The sequence below is a fragment of the Pongo pygmaeus genome, chromosome 21, assembly GCF_028885625.2.
Source record: "Pongo pygmaeus isolate AG05252 chromosome 21, NHGRI_mPonPyg2-v2.0_pri, whole genome shotgun sequence".
NCBI lineage: Eukaryota > Metazoa > Chordata > Mammalia > Primates > Hominidae > Pongo > Pongo pygmaeus.
The window spans coordinates 54,067,937-54,090,024 of NC_072394.2; the positions used below are offsets into that span (position 1 = coordinate 54,067,937).

The 22,088-nt window shown below is 46.6% G+C and overlaps 1 protein-coding gene across 7 annotated transcripts in view; it reads right to left on the bottom strand.

Annotated features, from left to right (window-relative positions):
* NFATC2 (nuclear factor of activated T cells 2) overlaps positions 1 to 22,088 on the bottom strand; it is a 175,140-nt gene that overhangs the window by 70,726 nt on the left and 82,326 nt on the right. For all 7 annotated transcript variants that reach the window (XM_054467755.2, XM_063659604.1, XM_054467752.1 and 4 more), the window contains exons 4-5: positions 16,826 to 17,028; positions 15,321 to 15,493 (exon numbers count right to left, since the gene is read on the bottom strand). In XM_054467755.2, coding sequence (XP_054323730.1) covers positions 15,321 to 15,493; positions 16,826 to 17,028 — 376 coding nt within the window. The remainder of the gene's footprint in view (positions 1 to 15,320; positions 15,494 to 16,825; positions 17,029 to 22,088) is intronic.

Genomic DNA, 22,088 nt, shown 5'->3' on the forward strand with positions numbered 1-22,088 from the left:
CCTGGCCAACATGGTGAAACCCCGTCTCTACTAAAACTCCAAAAAAAAAAAAAAGAAATTATCTGGGCGTGGTGGCATGCGTCTGTAGTCCCAGCTACTCAGGAGGCTGAGGCAGGAGAATTGCTTGAACCGGGGAGGTGGAGGTTACAGTGAGCAGAGATCATGCCACTGCACTCCAGCCTGGTGACAGAGCGAGACTCCTCTCAAAAACAATAAAAAAAAATCTTCAAATGATTCCAAGAGGCCACAGCCAGGTTTTATCTGTGGTACCATCACTGCAGGGTAATACAGGGCCCTGGGAGCTGCAAGAGAACACATCATTAACTGCTGCTTGGGCTCCAGGGTCAGAAAGCCATGGTTTTGAGTCCTGCATCTGCCATCCCTGCTCTGTGACCTTGGGCAAGTCACTTCACCTGAGTCACAGATGCCTCCTCTATAAAGTCATAACAGTACCTGCCCTCATGGGTCTTCTTCAAGCGGTACAAGACCCTGCATATGAATATATGGACGTGGTCAGTACATAGATGGTAAAATATCAAATATCAACCCAAATGGTCATGCATGGATACACAGATAAACAAAGCATGGTCTATCCATGCAGAATATTACTCAGTCATGAAAAGGAATGAAGTGCTGGTTCCATGCCATGACATAGGTGGACCTTGAAACCATTAAGTGAAGTGAAAGGAGCCAGACACAAAAGGACAAATGGCATATGATCCCATTTATGTCAATCGGCCAGAACAGGCAAACGCAGAGAGATGGAGAGCAGACCGGGGCTCGCTGAGGGTGGAAATTGGGCAGTGCCTGCTAATATGTGAGGCGTTTCTTTTTCTGTTGATAAAAAAAGTTCTGCAGGCCAGATGGGGTTTTCTCAGCCTGATGTCACTCTGTCCATGTTCAAGTTCTGTCTTCATAGTTTACTAGCTGTGTGGCCTTCAAGTGGCAGCTCTCTGTGCCTCAGTTTCCTCATAAGCAAAAATGATAAAGTTTGGCTGGGCGCAGTGGCTCAGGCCTGTAATCCCAGCACTTTGGGAGGCCGAGGCAGGTGGATCACCTGAGGTCGGAAGTTCGAGACCAGCCTGACCAATATGGTTAAACCCCATCTCTACTAAAAAATACAAAAATTGGCTGGGCCTGGCAGCATGTACCTGTAATCCCGGCTACTCCGGTGGCTGAGGTGGGAGAATCGCTTGAACCCAGGAGGCGGAGGTTGCAGTGAGCCGAGATCACGCTACTACACTCCAGGCTGGGCGACAAAGCAAGACTTCATCTCAAAAAAACAACAACAACAACAACAAAAAAAAAAGTTCTGCAACTACAGAGTAGTGGTAGTTGCACAATATTGTGAATGTACTTCATGCACTGAATTGTATACTTTAAAATAGCTAAAATGGTAAATTTTATGTGTATTTTACCACAATAGGAGAAAATATCCTATATAAGGCAAAACAGCCCATGCTTAGCACACAGTAACAGCTCAAGACATGATAGTCTTTGCTATCACTGACTTTCAAAAATGTCCCTCTTTTTCTTGCTAAGTTATTTTCAAAACACTTTATTTGTTTAAACCCTTAAATCATAGACCTACAGCAAGGAAGACACTATTACTCCCATCTAGAGAGGAGAGGACAGATGCTGAGCTCAGCTTCAGTGAAGGGCAGCACCTGCTCTTGGTTAAGGCTATAGTGTTGAACACCCCCCCGGGTGATCCTTGTAGGAGTTTTCACAGCTCTGAGCCTCAGTCTCCCCAACTGTAAAACAGGGCTGTTAACAGTCCCACTTCACAGGCCATTATGAGGATTAAACAAGTTCATCAAAAGCGTGTCTGGCTTAATAAACATGGGTTAGCAAGGTTAGCAACACTAAAAGCTGTAGCTTCTGAGAGGCTTTATGTGCCAGCCACAGACATTGTTGTCTTATATATTTTACCATATATGTACCAAACGTATGCATGTGTGTACACAGGTCACCTCTGTGGTCACTGCTGTTCTCGGTGAATCCGGAGCCATAACCCAGGTTTCTTTTTTTTTTTATTTAACAGAGACTGGATGTTGCCATGTTGCCTAGGCTGATCTCAAACACCTGAGCTCAGGCGCTCCACACGCCTCGCCCTCCCAAAGTGCTGGGATCATAAGCATGAGCCACTATGCCTGGCCCAGGTTTCTTGACCCCAGTTGCCAGTGTTTCTCAAAGTGTGGCTCCCAGGTCACCTGTAGCAGAATCTTCCCCCAGCAACGCAGGGTCAGAAGGTGCCAGATAAAAATGCAGACGCCAAGGCCACATCCCTCACCCTCTGTGCCCCAATCTCTTGGGCAGAGGCCAGACATTTACATTTTAACAATCTTTCCGGGTGACTTGTCACGCACATTTGCTTAAGACCCAAGTTCCACACTTAAGAGGCCACCTGAGGACGGGGAACTCCTCCAGGGCAGGCCCCAGTCCTCAGAGAACCCAGAGGCAAAGCAATTAGCTTTTGAAAGAGGAACTGAAGCCAGCACACAGCAGCCCAAATCACCCTGATGAGCTCTACTTCTCTGTTGCTCTCTGATGCAACCTCCATCACCTATGGCTGCTAATTGGGGTGACAGGTCCAGGGTGGGTGGGACAGCTCTAAGGAAGCCCAGTGGGCCTCCCAGGCTTGTACCCACTCTCCTCATCAGCCTCCCTTTCTCCCATTCATTTCTGAGATTGCAGACAATCCAAATCGCACAGCCTGCAGTTTTCCAAGCAAAGCAGGCACCTTGCTTTTAAAGTCATCTTTGAGGGCCTGGCTCAGGCCTGCGGGTGAAGTCTTGACCTCTGCTCCAGCTTAAGCTTCAAGGCGGCCTCTGCAAAGTGACTTCCCCAGGCTTCCCTGCTGCCCCTGGATTCTGGCACGTCATAAAGGGGCTAGGGGGGCTCTTGTATTTTACGAGTTCTAAATCAACAGGATGCTGTTGGTTTAACCAGTTTGGGTGTTTACTTTGTCTCGCAACTGTGCCCACCCGCAGCACAGCAGCAGCCACTGCAAAGGTTCAGCGAAGAAAACTTACACCAGCACAGGGTTCCCCCACATCAGCCCAAGTGGGCCCGGAAATGGGATGTTATTGCCTGACTACCTGAAATTCGCCGTCAAGCCGGGTGGCCAAGAATTATGATCTATCCAAGAACCTCAGAAGAGACTGGTTAGAGAAATTCGCTCCTGCAGAGAGGGCAGGTTCTGTTAATAACAGCGGACAGGCTGGGCGTGGTGGCTCACCCCTGTAATCCCAGCACTTTGGGAGGCCAAGGTGGGCAGATCACTTGAGGTCAGAAGTTTGAGACCAGCCTGGCCAACATGGTGAAACCCCATCCCTGCTAAAATTACAAAAAAAGTTAGCTGGGCGTGGTGGTGTGTGCCTGTAATCTCAGCTATTTAGGAGGCTGAGGCAAGAGAATTGCTTGACCTGGGAGGTGGCGGTTGCAGTGAGTTAAGATTGCACCACTGCCCTCCAGCCTGGGTGACAGAGCAAGACTCTGTTTCAACAATAAAAATAAATTTAAAAAATAACAGGCTGGGCAGGGTGACTCATGCCTGTAATCCCAGCACTTTGGGAGGCTGAGGCTGGCAGATCACCTGAGGTCAGGAGTTTGAGACCAGCCTGGCCAACATGATGAAACCCCATCTCTGCTAATAATACAAAAAAAAAAAAAAAAATAGCTGGGCATGGTGGCACGCACCTGTAATCCCAGCTACTCGGGAGGCTGAGGCAGGAGAACTGCTTGAACCTGGGAGGCAGAGGTTGCAGTGAGTCGAGATCGCGCCACTGCACTCCAGCCTGGATGACAGAGTGAGACTCTGTCTCAAAAAACTAAAAATAAATAGCAGACAATTACAAATGCTATAAAGACTACAGATTGCAGGCACATCATATACACATTTTTAAAAATATTATAAAACACCCACACCAAGAAGCAATTTAGGGTTCACACGTAAAAGTAACATTCTAATTTTGGGACTTTGAGCAAGACACAATTTCTTTGCCTCTGTTTTTCATCTATAAAATGGGAATATCACAGCACTAACCTCACTGGGCTGCCTGCAGATTAAATGAGCTAATCCACAGGCCTGCGTGGCATCCCATCATGACTCAATGAATGTTAGTTGTGTTTATTTTTATTGCTAAACTTCATGAGACCACAAAGCAGGAATCACTCCCATTTTAGAGTAGAAGACATTGATCCTCCCAGAGGAGAAGGAATAAGCTTGGGAGCTCACAGCGAATGGACAGGCAGAATTTGGACCTACACTGTGGGATTCCACTACCCCATGGGCCCCTCTGCAGTGAAATGGAGGACTTCGTGGGAAAGACACCGGCCAGCCCAGGCAAGAAGATTCCTCCCATTGGTCATCCTTCTGGCCCAAGCACTGAGCAACCCTGGCCTCGGCGCTCCAGCTGCTGTCAACCCTTCTTGTCTCTGTATCAGGCCCCATCCTTGGCCGTGAGCCTGGTCTGGCTGGGCCTGGCTTGGCCCAGAATGTGCTGCTGACTCAGGCATCTCCCGGGAGAGGCTGTGAGCAGGGCCAGCAGACAGGCCCCTCAGCCTCCACTCTGGCTGTTCCCTGGGTCTTCCCTGGGAAGTGGGAGAGTGGAGGGGAACCAAAATCTCCCTTAGTGTGGGGCTCACCTCTTTGAGGGAGCCACTAAGGTCCACAGCAAGGGAGTGGGGTATGATGTGTGCAAATGCATGAGACACACAGTGAGTGACAAAGTTCTAACTGCGGGCCTCAGTGAGGGGGCCTCGGCTTCAGCTTTCTCATATGGAGAAATGCAAAAGTAGGGCCCCTCCTGTGAGACTTTCCTATCTCATCCACTCCACAGGACATCAGGGAGAGTAGGAGCTGCTGTCTCTCCTCCGATCAGATCATTACTCTACCATTCCAATGTACTAACAGGCACCCTCTTCAGAATATTCCCAGATCCAGTGGGAATATTCTCAGTGATCCAGAGCTCATCAGCCCAAAACCTGATGAGCTCTGGATCACTGAGGAAACCACGCAGCCTGGACAGAGAAAAGAGGACTACTTTAACCCCAGCTCTGCCCCTGCCTTGCCAGCCGTGGGACTGCAGCAAGTCACTCATCCTTCGGAGCCTCAGCCTGCAGGCGCCCACACCCTGCAAGGGTGCTTTTCTGTGCCTCCATCAATGGCATATTATCAAATGCCTCTGAACAAATGAACTGAGCAAACGTTTAAGATGGGCATTCTGAGGTTATGAAGAGGATGGAAATGAGTTAACCTCAGTGCATCTGTGGGCACATCGTAGGTGTTCAGAAGGGCACTCTGCCTTCCCAGCTCCCTCATAACTAGCCCAGTAAAGGGCCGGGCAGGTAACTATTTCAATCAGCTACCCCAATCCTGGGGCTCTCCAAAAAAAACAACTTTCCTCCACTCACTCATCAGCTGGTCCACCCCACTGAGCCAGATAACTATCGGGGTTCCTTCCCAGCAGCAGGGTATGTTGCAGGCTGTCTGTTCGACTCTCACACCGGCCTACTGCTGCCTGGGTTTCAGACTCCTGCAGTGACAGGGTGGCAGCCAGAGGTATGTAAAGCCTGCTTTACAGAACTACGGGAGGGCTGCAGGCAAGGCAATGAGATCCTTCCACGCTGGGCCACCACAAAGGAGGCACTTGAGTTTCCCTGTGGGATCACGTCTGGCACTTACTGTGTGAGACACACACGCATTTAACCGCCACCCCCGAGGGAGGTACTATTATTCTTCCCATTTTACAGATAGGGAAAGCGAGGCACAGAGTGTTTAAGTAATCTCCCCAGGACTAAACAGCCAGTAAGTGGCAGAGGCAGGATTTGAACCCAAGCTACCTGCTCCAGAGCCCACGCTCCTAACCACCACTCTAAACTGCTTCTCTCCATCATGCGGCTTTCTGGCACTTCTGAAATAGGGCTTCTTCGTCACTTGCCTAGGAGAGCAGAGGCTGACAAAGGCCTGGCCAACCTGCTCTCTGCCCAGTGCTCCAGTTTCATCCAAGATTTACCACTACAGAATCTTGAAGGAGACAATCTAGTGCCGGGGGGTGGGGGCATGAAGGGAGGGGTGGGCAGGTGCCCACAGCCCCCTGGAGGCCCTTGAGCTGGTCTCTGATTTATAATGAGATGATGCCACCCTTTGGGTTTCTGGCCCAAATTAATCTATCACTCAATATGTAGGTAAGCCTTGATGCCCCAAGGCTCAGTGGGATGCAATGTCACCACTGACTTGCCCCCTTACTAGCTGGATGGCTGCAGGCAAGTTCACTTCTCCATGCTACAGTTTTTCCAGGCTCTTCTCATACTGATTCAGCCACAATACAGAACATACCTGACACACAGCGGGTGATTAATAACTGTTCATTTCTCTACACCTCTTCCCTGTCCTGTCCCTCTCATCTTCTTTCTTCCTTCATTCTGCCTTCAAGTATTGATTAGCATCCACTATGTGCTAGGCTGTGTGCTAAATGAATATTAAAATAGAAATCACAGCTGGGCGTGGTGGCTCAGGCCTGTAATCCCAGCACTTTGGGAGGCCGAGGCAGGCGGATCACCTGAGGTCAGGAGTTCGAGACCAGCCTGGCCAACATGGTGAAACCCCATCTCTACTAAAAATAAAAAAATTAGCTGGGCATGGTGGTGGCCTCCTGTAGTCCCAGCTACTCAGGAGGTTGAGGAACGAGAATCGCTTGAACCCAGGAGACAGAGGCTGCAGTGAGCCAAGATCGCACAACTGCACTCCAGCCTGGGTAACAGAGTGAGAATCCATCTCAAAAAACTATATCTATAGAAATCACATCATGTCAACCTCCTACTTGGAACCCATGGCTTCCCATCCTAGTTAGAATAAAATCTGAATTCCCCAGCTTGGGCTCAGACCTCACCTCCGACCCCTCGCCCCACCTGTAACACTCCACACAGTCTCCCGGGGTACCTTTCTCCTCCCTGGAGACCCCGAGCTTATCCCTGCCTCAGGGCCTTTGTACCGGCTATACTTCCTCGTGGACCAATCACTCAGGTCCTGGTGAACAAGCTCCATCCTCACAGGGGCCTTCCCTGATCGGCATGACAGACACATATTTAACCAGCCTAGCCAACATGGTGATGTTGCTGTTCCCGCACTCCCAAGCCACCAACCCGTGGTCCTTGTTATTTTCATCATGACGCTTGGCTCTCAAATGCTGTCTTTGCTTGTTTACTGTCTGTCTTCCCCACTAGAATGTAACCTTTGTGAGGGCAAGGACTTTGTTTTGTTCAGTGCTGTATCCCTAGTGCCCAGAACAGTATATATCACATGCCAAATGTATTTTTAGTTGAAAGAATAAATATTGGGAAGCCCATGATAATGATGTGAGTGATTTCAGCGTCCGGCAGGAGCAGCTGAACAAGATGAGCATTTCTGATTCACAAAGCGAAGCACAGTCAACATGTCATTCAGGCCTCCCTAATCCTTTTGTTTATTTTGAGATGGAGTCTCACTCTGTCGCCCAGGCTGGAGTGCAGTGGTGTGATCTCGGCTCACTGCAACCTCCGCCTCCCGGGTTCAAGTGATTCTCATGCCTCAGACCTCCAGAGTAGCTGGGGTTACAGGCGTGCACCACCACACCTGGCTAACTTTTGTATTTTTAGTAGAGATGAGGTTTCGCCATGTTGGCCAGGCTGGTCTCAAACTCCTGACCTCAAGTGATCTGCCCACTTCAGCCTCCCAAGGTGCTGAGATTCCAGGCATGAGCCACCACACCTGGCCCGGGCCTCCCTCCCTAATTCTAAGGGTTTCCTGAAGCGGTGCTGCATTAGCACCCAACCCCCAGCTAGACCCAGGAGAGTAAAGTGAGGGATAAAACGGAAGGTGTGCAAGAAGCATCGGGGTCGTAGGTTTTCTAATCTTTTGCTTTCAGAAAAAGCTGAATTTCCATAGGGAAAACAATGGAGCTGGACCCTACCCCACACGATACACAAAAACCAACCTGCACGGATCAGAGCCCCAAACATGAAACCAGAACCAAAAAGCTTCCAGAAGAAAATGTAACAGAATGTCTTTGCTCCCTTCAGATAGGCAGAGATTTCCTGGAGGAATGCAAAAAGCACTAATCCCAGAAGAAAAGAAAATGACAAATTTGGCTTCATCAAAATATGAATGTTCATAAAAAGACACTACCTGGGCTGGGCGCAGTGGCTCACATGTGTAATCCTAGCACTTTGGGAGGCCGAGGCGCACGGATCACCTGAGGTCAGGAGTTCAAGACCAGCCTGATCAACACGGTGAAACTCTATCTCTACTAAAAATACAAGAACTAGCTGGGTATGGTGGCAGTCGCCTGTAATCCCAGCTACTCGGGAGGCTGAGGCAGGAGAATCGCTTCAACCTGGGAGGTGGAGGTCACAGTGAGCCAAGATTGCGCCATTGCACTCCAGCCTGAGCAACAAGAGCGAGACTTAGTCTCAAAAAAAAAGACACAAGACATCACCTGAAAATAAACAGGTAAGCCACACAGGGGAAAAATATACACAAATCTGACAAAGGACTTATGTCCAGAATATATAAAGAACTGATGCATATTAACAATAAAAATATGAATAACCCAGTTAAAAATGGGCAAATATTTGAACAGACAATTTACCAAAGAAGATACATAGGCCAGGCATGGTGGCTCACACCTGTAATCCCAACAGTTTGGGAGGTGGAGGCAGGTGGATCAACTGAGGTCAGGAGTTCGAGACCAGCCTGGCCAACATGGTGAAACCTCGCCTCTACTAAAAATACAAAAATTAGCCGGGCATGGTGGCGGGCGCCTGTAATCCCAGCTACTCCAGAGGCTAAGGCAGGAGAATCACTTGAAGCTGGGAGACAGAGGTTGCAGTGAGCCGAGATCACACCATTGCATTCCAGCCTGGGGGACAAGAGTGAGACTCCGTCTCAAAAAAATAAAAAAATAGAAGATACATAGATAGCCAACAAGCACCTGAATCATTAGTCATTAGGGAAATGCACACTAAAACCACAATGAGATCCATTTTACTCTCATTAGAAGGGTTAAAATTTAAAAGACTGACAATACCAAATATTGGTGAGGATGTAGAGTAACTGGAACTCTCATATATCCTTGTTCAGAGTGGAATATGATGTTGAAAATACATAAATAAAAACATACACAACCAAGTCCATTCCTAGGTCATATACCCAAGAGAAATGAAAGCATTTGCTCACAAAAGGACTTGAGTAGGAATGTTCATAGTAGTCTTATCCATAAACCTAAGCCCCGGGAACAGACCAAATTTCTATCAATGGTAAATAAGCAATTGTTATATTCATGCAATTGAATAGTAGTGCTCAGCAACAATTAGGAATGCATTACTGAATAACACCACAGCAGTGACAGATCTCAAAAATAACATGCTGAGCAAAAACAGCCAGACCCAGAAGGGTACACACTGTATTAATTCCATTCTATAAAGTTCTAGAACAGGGAAGATTAATCAACCGTGATAGAAATCAGAACAGCGCTGCCTCTGTGTGTGGGCTTGAGGAGGCGGCCTTGGCTGAAGGGACATGGGGAACGTTCAAGAGTGAAGAAAGTGCTCTGTCTTGAGTGGTGGTTACGTGGGTATACGCGATTGTCAAAAATCACTGAACACTTACAATCTGTGCAATCTACTTTATCTTAATTATACCTCCATAAAAATATATGTATGTCACAAAGAGAGGCAGAGAGGGAAAAGAGCATGTGAGAAAATCCATTTTCTAACCCACACCCCATACCCACTCCCAAGCCCTGCAAAATGAGCAAAGTGAATTTACATTCTGTGCCCTGAGCTGGCAGGGCTTTGTGTGAAATTGCTTTACGTGTTTTCTGAAATACACTGAGCAGAGAGGCCCATCTGCTGGGCAGGGAGAAAGCCACGGTGGCTTGGGCAGAGCTGCCTGGAGACACGGCTGGAGAGGTTCTGTTAAGTTCTCACAGGACCAGGTGTGTGCCTGTGGACGTCTCCTGTCTCACTGCAACCTTTTTCTCCCTACTGGGCAGTGTGGAAATACAGCCTGGAGACCGTCACCGTGTGCTAAGCCCCAGCAAACACTGCCTGGTTCCGTCTTTATAGGACAGAGACTGACAAGTAAATTGGGCTGTCAGAGCACAAAGGGGGGCACCCCGTACCGTGTGGGGTCAAGGAATGCTTCCTCCTTGAGGAGCCATCTAAACAGGGGCCTTGGATGAGGAGCGGTTAGCCAAGCCACTGAAGGACGGGGAGGGGTGGGCTCCAGATATGCACCTCTCAAAGTCCACCCCACATCAGAATCACCGGGAGACCTCGGAAAGCCTCCATGCCCAGGCCACATCCTGACAACCAAATCAGAGTCTCCAGGATGGGACCAGGACATCAGTTTTTGTTTTGTTTTGTTTTCTGAAACAGCATCTAACTTTGTCACCCAAGCTGGAGTGCAGTGGTGCAATCCCGGCTCACTGCAGCCTCAACTTCCTGGGTCCAAGCAATCCGCCCACCCTCAGGCCCCCAAGTAGCTGAGACTACAGGCATGCACCAGCATGCCTGGCTAATTGTTTTTGTAGAGGTGGGTTTTCACCATGTTGGTCAGGCTGGTCTCCAACTCCTGAGCTCAAGCAATCGTCCGGCCTCAGCCTCTCAAAGCGCTGAGATTATAGACGTGAGCCACCGAGCTTGGCTGGGCATCAGTATTTTTTAATACAACTCCTGGGTAATTGTAACATACAGTCAAGTTTGAGATGTTCTGGGTGGAGGTGACGGTGTGCAAAAGCCAAAATGTCAGAGAAAGATCCCAATGCATTTGGGAACTGAGGAGCAGACAGGAAAGGAAGCCAACAAATGCAGTTGAGGAAGTGTAGTGGGTTACATAGTACCCCCTACCCGACTCCTCCTCCCTGCAAACTTCACATCCACCTACCCAACCTCAGAACGTACCTTATTTGGAACCAGGGTCTTCACAGATATAATTAAGGTAAGAATGGAGATGAGATCACCCTGGATTAGCTCTAAACCCATTAAGTGCATCCTCGTAAGCAACAGAAAAAGATACACACAGAGACCCAGAGAAGGCCATGTGCAGACAGAGGCAGAGACTGGAACAATGCAGCACAAGCCAAGGAAGGCCAGAGAGACCAGCAGGCACCAAAAGCTGGTGGGGATGGCACTGGCGGTTTCTGCCCTGAGTCTCCAGCAGGAACCAACCCTGCTGACACCTTGATTTCAGACTTCTGGCCTCCAGAACAGTGAGAGAATACATTCCTGTTGTTTCAAGCCACCTGGTTTGCAGTAATTGATTATGACAGCCTAGGAAACTAACATAAGAGGGAAGCAGGCGCCAGCTCTACCCCTGCAGGGAAAGTGGAGTTGAAGCTGACAACACCGAGGAGGCTGGGCTCAGGCGGGAATGAGGCTGAGCAGGAGGAGAGGGGAACTGCTCTGTGCCAAGTGGAGAAGGGAGGGCAGGCCCCTGCAGCTGCTGTCTATCATGGGTAGGCTTGTTGTTGGGGAAGACGGGGGTGATCCCTCTGACCTCTTCCATACTCCAGAGAAGTGGGAGGTGCGGTTATCTACATGGAGTGGGAAGGGGCAGGGGCAGCATTCAGAGGCTGGGAGACTGGAGAAGGGTCAGGTCAGTCTTCCTGAGAATAAGGAAAGGAGCAGTGGAGGAAGCTGGAAGGATCTCCTCGGCAATGCTGAAGCCCTAGTGGAAATAGAAGACTGGAAACACAAGAGTGCCAGTCTGTGCAAAAGTGAGATTGCAGCTCTGGCCAGCTGGCATGCAAATAAACATAAGGCACCTGCACTCCTTGCAAATCACTCCACCTTCCAAAGAGCTGCCTCTGGTAGTTTGTTAATGTTGTTTCTGCTAGCATCAGAGAACTTACCCTTGATCCCTAAGACAGTACATAAAAGGCATCTCCAAAGTAAATAAATTAGCCTTGCAAATAAGTACCAGCCCACAAAGTGTTTTTCTCACCAACTCACTCTCCCTGTCATTGGAGACTCTGACTTAGTCAGTATACACTGTGTAAGGGACTGTCATTAGTAACAACGTATTTTACAATACTCTGCCAGCGCATGTTACTGACTAATTGCTAACATGTATTTAATGACCACCTCCCAATGGATTATACAGTAAGTAGTCAATAAATATTTATGGAACTACTAGGCACTGGTCTAGGGAAACAGAACAAAGAAGTAGATAAAAATGACAGAAAATTATTAGTGAGAACTAGAGTGGCCAACTGGTAGCTCAGCTTGGTATTGCAAGAGAGGGTGGGTTATGGGAACCAAAAGAAGAAGGGATTTCATAGAACCAGAAAGTTGGAGACTGGCTTTCCTACCTACCAAGTAAAAACAGGTGAATCACCTTACCAAGAAGTCTCAGTTTCCTTCTCTGTCAAAAGAAGGCAGGTGAATCAGGCAAATGCCTTTTTAAAAAGAAAAGAAAACAATTTTCAATGTTCAAACAGCTTTCTAACACCCTGAAGATCTTGCTGGAGGTACATGTGGTTAAGTGATGATCCTCAAAGTCTTAGATCGACATAAGATAAGTTGCCTTGAGAAACCCAAAGAGAAGGAGGATCAGGGGCTCCTGTCCCCACCTTGCTACAAACCCCAGTCTCATCCTGGAAAGTGAGTCATTTGCCAGAAAGGGGAGACCTTATCTGCTCAAAATCCCCCAAATCACTGCAAGTTTCCTTCCAAAAACATCTTGAGAGGTTCAAAACCAAGACCTTGGTGGGGCAGCCACCATGACCAGCATTTGTGGGGTCTACTGAGCTGAGCAGAATTCCAATATTTCTAGTAATGGGGTTTTCAACATGTTTTCCCTTGGTATCTACTATTGGGTCTTTCTCTTCTAAGATCGGAATACAAGCTCACCACCAATTCAGACTGATCCACGTCTTGATTCAAAAGGCTGAAAGAAATTAGAGTGACTCTTCATTCATTTCCAAAGACCAACCAAGACCAAGTTCTGGCTGCTCTCCCAAAGAAGGAACCATCCTCTCTCCTTCCTGAGTTTTCACTATGAAGGCTAGGCTTTCCCAACCTCTTCTGCAGAAAATACACTTTCCCTTTGTATGTTAGTCTTAAGACTATCTCTGATTAACAGAAGCTATCTGCAGATATTTTCTGACAGCAGAGCATTTTGATTTTTTTACCATTTTTTAAAATCAGGATTTTTTTGCTTTATTTTTAAAAACCAGAAGATTTTCAGCGCCAGTTGATAGATGCAGCAAAGCACCATGGCACATGTTTACTTGTGTGACAAACCTGCACATCCTACACATGTACCCTGGAACTTAAAATAAAATAGGCCAGGTGTGGTGGCTCACGCCTGTGATCCCAGCACTTTGGGAGGCTGAGGTGGGTGGATCATCTGAGGTCAGGAGTTCGAGACCAGCCTAGCCAACATGGCGAAACCACGTCTCTACTAAAAAATACAAACAATTAGCCGGGCATGGTAGTGGGTGCCTGTAATCCCAGTTACTTGGAGGCTGAGGCAGGAGAACCACTTGAACCCAGGAGGTAGAAGTCACAGTGAGCTGAGATCGCACCATAGCACTCCGGCCTGGATCAGAGAGTGAGACTCCTTCTTAATAAAATAAAATAAAATAAAATAACCAAAATATTTGATCACATTGAGTCTATATTCCCACGTGGAAATATTGGCTGCAGTTGAGTAGCAGCAGCGCATTTAGGTGGCGAATGTCCCCAATCTCCACTATTCCCTGATGTCTGCCACCCAAACTACCCCATTCATTTTCAGAACCTCCCTGGCCTCTGTAGGAAGTTGATATTGTGACACCTAGTTATGGTAAAACGTCCAGCAAAAAGGAAAAAAAATCCTGAACCACAATTTAATATGGAACATGATTATAACAGCATAAAACCAAATGTTCTTAGAAGAAAGAGACTTTAAAATAATAGAAACAGTTTTTGTTTCTGGAACAATGCTTATTTTTTTCTTCTTTACGCTTTTTTTTTTTTTTTTTTTTTTTGAGACAGGGTCTCACTCAGTTGCCCAGGCTGGAGTGCAGTCGCGCGATCTCAGCTCACCGCAACCTCCACCTCCCAGATTCAAGTGATTCTCCTGCCTCAGCCTCCCAAGTAGTTGGAATTACAGGCGCGCACCACCACACCCGGCTAATTTTGTATTTTTAGTAGAGATGGGGTTTCACCCTGTTGGCCAGGCTGGTCTTGAACTCCTGACCTCAAGTGATCCACCAAAGTGCTGGGATTACAGGTGTGAGCCACTGCGCCTGGCCTCTTCTTTATGCTTTCTAAAGTAACTTCTAAACTTTCAAACACTGAGCAGATAATAAGTGTTGTCACATCTAATTGCAGAGATTAACTACAAAACTGTGTTAACATATAGGTAGACTTTAAACTTAGGTATAAAGTACATAAGAATGAGCTCAAAGCTACTTCTTCTTTTGAAACCTGGTAGAAATGTGCCAGGTTTCTGCTCAGTGTCCTTCCAAATGGCAGATCCTGGTCACTTCGTATCAGATTCCGAAAATCTTCTGCAATGATACAACCACCTGTCTGGGTGTCCTTATCCTCTCCAGACCGTAAGCTCATTAAGGCCAGAGAAAGTGTCCTGCTCATCTATGGATCCCCAACCCCTGGCATAGTGAAGGATACAAAATAGACCTCAGTCAACATGCAGAGATGGGCTATGGGTGGGGGACAGGGCATGGCTCCCGCGTGCAAAAGCCCCGGTTCCAATCCTAACCCTGCCACTCTTTGGTTGTGTGCACAATTTACCCCGTTGTGACTCCACCTCCTCATCTGTAAAATGGGCACACTGACACCAGCTAGTGCCAGGGATTGCTGTGAATATTCATGCTGAGCACTGAACACTGTGACCAGCAGAGTCAACGCTCAAGGAGTGAGAGCTGCTGTGGTTTGTTATTGTTATTGAAAGAATAAAGAAGGAAAAGAAAAAAGGGCACCATGTACAGCAAACTCACTCCAAATGCATCTATCCTTTAAGACCAGAACGATATTTACACATTTCAAGTCTTCTGAACGAAGCTTTAGGCTACCTATTGGCCCTATTATTTTTAAATTTCCTGTGAGGCCACAAAACCTTCCAGAAGTCAATAGAAGCAGCAAGAGAACACTGCAACGTGCTCTGTCTCTGGCTCCTCTGGTCATCTTGGGCCGGTGTAACCCTGTGGGTCCCACACATTCCCGCAGGCCACCCCGGGTACCTCACCCAGAATACACTGCTCCCGGGGGAAGCCCACATGCCCTACGCTTTCCGAAGAAAGACCGGGCCCCAGGGCCCAACTTACAGCACTCGATGGGGTTAGATGCAGTCTGTAAAGAGACGATTCTGCCACTGGACTCTGGGATGTGAACTCGGAAAACCAGCCTCACCCGCGTGTTCTTTCTTCCAATGTCCGTCTCGCCTTTCCGCAGCTCAATGTCGGCATTTCTAAGCTTCAAGATCCCCGCACAGTCGATGCTGCCAGGATGTTAAGAACTCCATTGTCACCAACTACCTTCAGGAGCAGGAAAGATCACCCCCAAAACTGCCTTAGGCAGCCAAAATAATTCTACAGCCAGTCACTGGGGGAAACTGCAATACACTCACATAAGCATTTCAGCCAGGAATGTATACCAAGATGGGGGTAAAAAAATACTTAACAAGAACAATTAGAGAAATTCCCCAGTGAAAATTACTTCTCTAGGGAGATTTTCCATGCCAACTCTTCTGCTCTCAAAAACATCTGAAAAACTCTATGTAACTGGGGAATATTGATTGTGGACTATTCAATAGATAAGAGTAGTGAATCAACGTGAAATCTCTTGAATTGAATAAATGTACTGTGATTGTGTATGAGAGCATCCTTGCTCTTAGGAAATGCATCCTGAAGTATTTAAAAGTAAAAGGGCATAAAGTCTGCAACTACCTCTCAAACAGTTCAGGAAAAAATGGAGAGGTGGGAAAGAAAGTGCTGGAGCACAGGTGAAGCATGTTAATGCCTGGGAAAGCCGAGGGGGCAGGATTCAGGAGTTCTTTGTACACTTCTTGCAGTATTTCTGTAAGTTTGAATTTATTTTCCCATCCAAAGGTTTTTTTAACCCCAAAATGTGTGCAATGGTTCCCAGATTTTAGCCACAAGCATATTAGCTTTGTGAATTTGGACCTCTCTGCATCATTACTTAATGATCTCTCTAGGTCTCTGGGTCAAATTAATTTTTTAAATATAAGTAAATTTAACCTGATCCCATGCAACATAATACAAAGATTCACGAGTTCTTCCTCCCAAGACACACGAAAATACTGACATATTATACTTTTTTTTTTTTTTTTTTTTTTTTTGAGACAGAGTCTCACTCTGTCACCCAGGCTGGAGTGCAGTAGTGCGAGCTCGGCTCACGGCAACCTCCCCCCATCAAGTTCAAGCAATTCTTCTGCCTCAGCCTCCAGAGTATCTGGAATTACAGGCGCCTGCCACCACACCCAGCTAATTTTTGTATGTTTAATAGAGATGGGGTTTCACCATGCTGGCCAGGCTGGTCTTGAATTCCTGATCTCAAGTGATCCACCCGCCTCAGCCTTCCAAAGCGCTAGGATTACAGGCGTGAGCCACCACGCCTGGCCTACATATTATGCTTTTAAAACGGAAACATTTAGAACAGAAATCACAAAGGGTCAATGGATCACAGACTGAGAACTGCCATCAACAGCTGCTTCCATCAGTTCCGTAGAGTCCCCTCTCCCAAATCCCAGCCACCTGCCCCCTGCTCGCTTCTCCATGAAGACCCGCCGCCCTCAGCTCCCAGCTCTTACGTTGCCCTCATGTTGTTTTTGGGCTCCAAGGGGATCTCCAGGACTTTGGTGTTGCCCACTATCTTCTCATAGCTGGTGGTGGTGACAGTTTTCCCTGTGATTCGGTGCACCTGGTAGAAGGCGTGTGGCTTAAGGATCCTCTCATCAGCTGTCCCAATGAAGATCTGAAGTCCCAGAGGCTTGTTTTCCATGTAGCCATGGAGCTGGTGGGGGAGAAAACAAAATCATTAAGAAGCGGGGTGTGGTGGCTCTAATCCAATAAACAAAAAAAGACCAGAGAGCTCATGGACAGCGGAGAGAGTATGGGATTTCTGCAGCATCTGGAAGAATGGAGAACTGGAAACAACCTTGATGTCCAGCCAAAAGGGTAATGCTTGGATAAAGTACAGGGATCCCCTCTAACACTGAATATTAAGCAGCCACTAGAAAGAATACAGTAAGTCAGAACTGCATTTATGGAGAAACAGCCAGAAACTGTGCTTAATTGATGACTGAGGGTGGAAGGAGTGTTGCATAGTAGTGAGGATAACTGAAATTAACTGCAAATAAACTGAAAGGACAAACATAGAGCTCTTGATAGTGATTGCCTGGGAAGATCAGAAGAAAGAACTGTCACTTCTTACATGACAATATTCCAATGAACAAAGTTTGATTGTGTAACTTTAAAAAAGAGTGTGATGAAAATGTCACAGTCTAAGTCAAAAGATAAGTTAAAGACTGAAAGAAAATATGTGCAACATATAACAGATAAAAGACTAGCACATAGAATATATGAAGAATGCCTATAGTGAGTAAGTAAAAGATTCCCTGGCCATCTATTTAGAATTGAATCCCAATCCCAGTGGCTTTCCCTATCTCCCTTTCCTACTTTTTATCCAGTCCAACACACTATATATTTTCTTGATTCCTTTTTCCTAAGTCTTTCTCCCAGAACTAAACTGTCAACTCTGTGAGAGCAGGGATGTTTGTCTGGTTAATTTGTCACCAAATCTCTAGCACCTAGAATAATGCTTGGCACATAGTAGGCATTCTAGTACATATTTGATGAGTGAATTAATAAGGCTATCCAACAGAAAAAAGTGAGTAAGATATTTGGACAGGAAATTCAGAGAAAACAAATGACCAGTTTGACTTCTAAACAGAAAAATGCAAATTAGACAGCCATGAGATACCACTTTTCACCCGTTAGATTGGCATACATGTAGATATTTGAGAATATCAAGTATTTTGGAGATTGTGGGGGAACAGGCACTTTTATGCAGATGAGAGCAATATAAACTGGTATAACTATTTTAAAGAGTATTAGAGCAACAGCTTTAGTAAAACTACATAAATAAACACTCTTTGACCCAGTAATTCCACCTCTCGGTATGCACCCTAGAGAAACATTTTGTATGCAGGAGACACATACAAAAATGTTTACAAAAACAAACAGAATAATGAACAATGAGTTACATCAATAGCCTGACTACTAATAGGACATGCCTAGGCTATGATACACTAAGAAGCACTTTAAAAAATAGTAAGGTAGAAGTCTATGAACCGACCCAGAAAGATCTAGGACACACTGTTGAAAAACAAAAGCAATCTGTAGAAAAATACATACAGCATGATAAAACTTAAAAAAAATGCAGAATGTTTTCCATCCATCCAGTTTATAATAGAAAAAGGTGTGAAAGGATGTGCTCCAAACTGACTGCATCATCACCTCTGTGAATGGAGAAGGAGCTCCAGATTGAGAAGGTGGATCAAAGAGGACTTTGAGTTTATATGCCATGTTATAGGAAGAATAGATTCCTAGAAACCTGTGAAATATTAAAAAAAAATATATATATATATATATATATACACACACATATATATGTATGTGGGGGGGGGGTGTATATATATATATATAAAAAATAACGAGACAAAAGGACATTGATCTAGAGTTTGATGATGTGTTCCTGTCTTATCATTGAGTGGAGAAACATTAGACAAATCATTTAATCTTTCTGTGCCTCTATTCCTTTCTCCACTAATTGAGTGGGACTACAAGTGACAACTCACGAAGAGCCTACTCTTCTCTGGAGATCCTTTGGTAGGATCTCCAGTCACCTGCCAAAAGGCAAAGCTGCAGGGTGATGAATGATTACATATGGTCTAGAATTGTGCTATCTAATGCAAGAGCCACTAACCACATGTATATATTAATTAAAATTAAGTAAAATTGAAAATTCAGTTTTTCAGGTGCACTAGCCACATTTCAGTGCTCAGAAGCCACATGTGGCTAGTGGCAGCCACAGTGAACAAACAGCACAGACACAGAACGTTTCCATCATCACAGAAAGTCCTATCGAACAATGCTGGTCTAGAAAGATGGCATGCTCATGTCCCCTTCTAAAAACCAAACAAAGAGAGAGGCTGGGAGTGGAACTGTGCTAGATGATCACCTTTTTCATAATCTGCCAGACACTTACATACGTGTCTGACTCACACCTGACAGGTGGCCTTGGGCCAAGATGGAAATCCAAGTCAGAAGCCCCTTATCTGAAGAACAGCTACTGTACTCAGTGACAAAAATCAAAAGAAGGGCAGCATTGAGAAGAGATTTTGTTTTTGTTGTTTTTGCTTTGCATTTGAGCCCAAGACAAATATATTTCCTCATCTCCTCTCCTGGATTTATCAAGAGTTGGTATCAAGAAGAAAGGCAGGATGGAGGGTGAGCCCTGATGATGTGGAGCTGTTTCCTCCTCAATGACAGAAGAGCAGAAATCGCCTGCTGGGTGTACTCAAGGTAAACAGGCAGGGAACACCTGGAGATAAAATCTATCATGTCCCTACAGCTCCACGTGAATCCAGCCATTTCCATCCCCTCTCTTGTTGGCACACCTGCCCAAGCCACCATCAACCCTCATTGGAGTGACCAGCACTGACTGCCCAGCTTACCTCTGGCTGGTCTTTCACAGAACAGCTCAATGATCTTTTAAAAATGCAAATCAGATCCGGATACTCCCCTGCCTACAACCCTCCAAAGACTTCCTGTGGCCTTAGAATAAAATCTGAACTCCGTGTGATAGTCTAAGAGACTTCCAACAGCCCAGCCTCTGCCTTTTCCTCCACCACCCCACTAGGCTCCTGCCAACACCAGCCATCCTCCTGTTCCCTGAACACACCAAGGTCTTTCTGACCTCAGGGCCTTTGCACAAGGCATTTTCTCCACCTAGAATACTCTTCCACTAGCACATTTGGGTTTCAGATCTTCAGGTTTTTCCTGAACCAGATTAGATACATTCAGTGCTAAAGCCAGCTCTTTAGGCGTTACAAGAACCAATCGTTAAACCTATAGGAATTTTAAGAGCCAGTTGACACCACTTTGGTCACTTTGGTATGTACATTTCCAGCCATAGTGGGAATATTTACACCACAAAAATTGACAAATGCTATAAATCAGGGCTTTTTTCCCCCCTGGAAAACTGGATGTTAAGCATTTACTAGCACATCACTGGAATATTTACTTCATTAACATCTGAAATTTCCTTGTTTAGTTCATTATTTGCTGAACACCTCTCTCTCCTGCCTGAACGTGAGTTTCACAGCAGTAGGAACCTTGCTATTTTGTTGGCATGGTCAATGAACATTTGTTGAATAATCTGTCACCATCAACAGTAATGCAGCGCTGGGCATGATGGCTCATGCCTGTAATCTCAGCACATTGGGAGGCCAAGGTGGGTGGATCTCTCGAGCCCAGAAGCTCAAGACCAGCGTGGACAACATGGCCTGACCCGTCTCCACCAAAAAAATGCAAAAATTAGCCAGGCATAGTGTCGCACATCCGTAGTCTCAGCTGCTTTTTGGGGCTGAAGTGACAGGATCAGTTGAGCCCAGGAGGTTGAGGCTAAAGTGAGCCACAATCGTGCCACTGCACTCCAGCCTGGGTAGAAGAGCACGACCCTGTCTCAAACAAATAAACCAACAAAAAACAGTAATGCAGCAGTGAAAGCATCTGTTTCCCTCATGCCACACACCACACTTGATGTTTTACACATCTCACAACAATTCCATATAAGATGGGCTCACTGCTACCCACATTTTACAGGTGAGGAAACTGAGGCTGCTAAGGTCTGGCAACTTGTCCCAGTCAACACAGTGAGCATAGGGCAGAGCCAGGCTCCAAACTCCAGCCTCTCAGGCTCCGAACCCACCCGCTTCCCTGCCACCCTCTCCCTGTCCTCAGCGCTTGGTGGATTCCACTCTGCTCTCTGACTACAGGTCAGAAAGGGCAGGTCCTCAAAGGGAAAATAAGCAAGTGCTAAGGTGCAACATCAAGAATGTGCTTCCTGGGGCCAGGCGCGGTGGCTCATGCCTGTAATCCCAGCACTTTGGGAGGCTGAGGCGGGCAGATCACTTGACATCACGAGTTCAAGACCAGCCTGGGCAACATGGCAAAACCCCGTCTCTGTGAAAAATATAAAAATTAGCCAGGTGTGGTGGCACGTGCCTGTAATCCCAGCTACTCAGGAGTCCAAGGCAGGAGAATCACTTGAACCCGGGGGTTGGAGGTGGCAGTGAGCCGATATTGCACCACTGCACTCCAGCGTGGGTGACAAAGCAAGACTCTGTCTCAAAAAATAAAAATAAAAAATAGAATGTGCTTCCTGCCGCACAGGAGAGAGTTGGGGAGGAAGGAGGGAGAAAAGAAGGGGCACAGAGGGAGACGGAGGGAGAGAAACAAACAGCAACCTAAACAAACAAAAACGGTAGTTCCTTGAGAGAAAAACCTCCTTAGGAAAGCCAAGAATGGCCTCTGCGTTGAAGAGCAGCCTCTGGGTTGAGCTGGGCTGGCTTATACAATGTGAGCAGATAGAATCCACCTGGCACTGGTGAGGGTCCCTTCCCCGCCTCCCTGGGTAACACCAGAAAGCAGTGTTGCATAGCTGAAAGCACAAAGTTTTTCACTTTGGGTCAGACATATCTGATTTTCGATGCCAGCTCTGCTTCTTGATGGCTGCGTGACTGTGAGCAATTGCTCCACCCCTGAGTTTCCATATGTCAGATAAAAGGGGGACATCACCCCCCACCCTGCAGGCCTCTTCTGAAAGGCGAAATAAGGTGACCTTTGTTGGGCACCAAAGCACAGCACACGGTAGGTACCCATGAAACAAGAACTTTCCTTGTCATCAGAGGATGACGCAAATCGAAACAGGGAGGTGATATTACAGAACTGAATGGAAGGGTGAAGAATGAATGTGAACAAAGTGAGAACCAACGTGAAGGCCTCCCA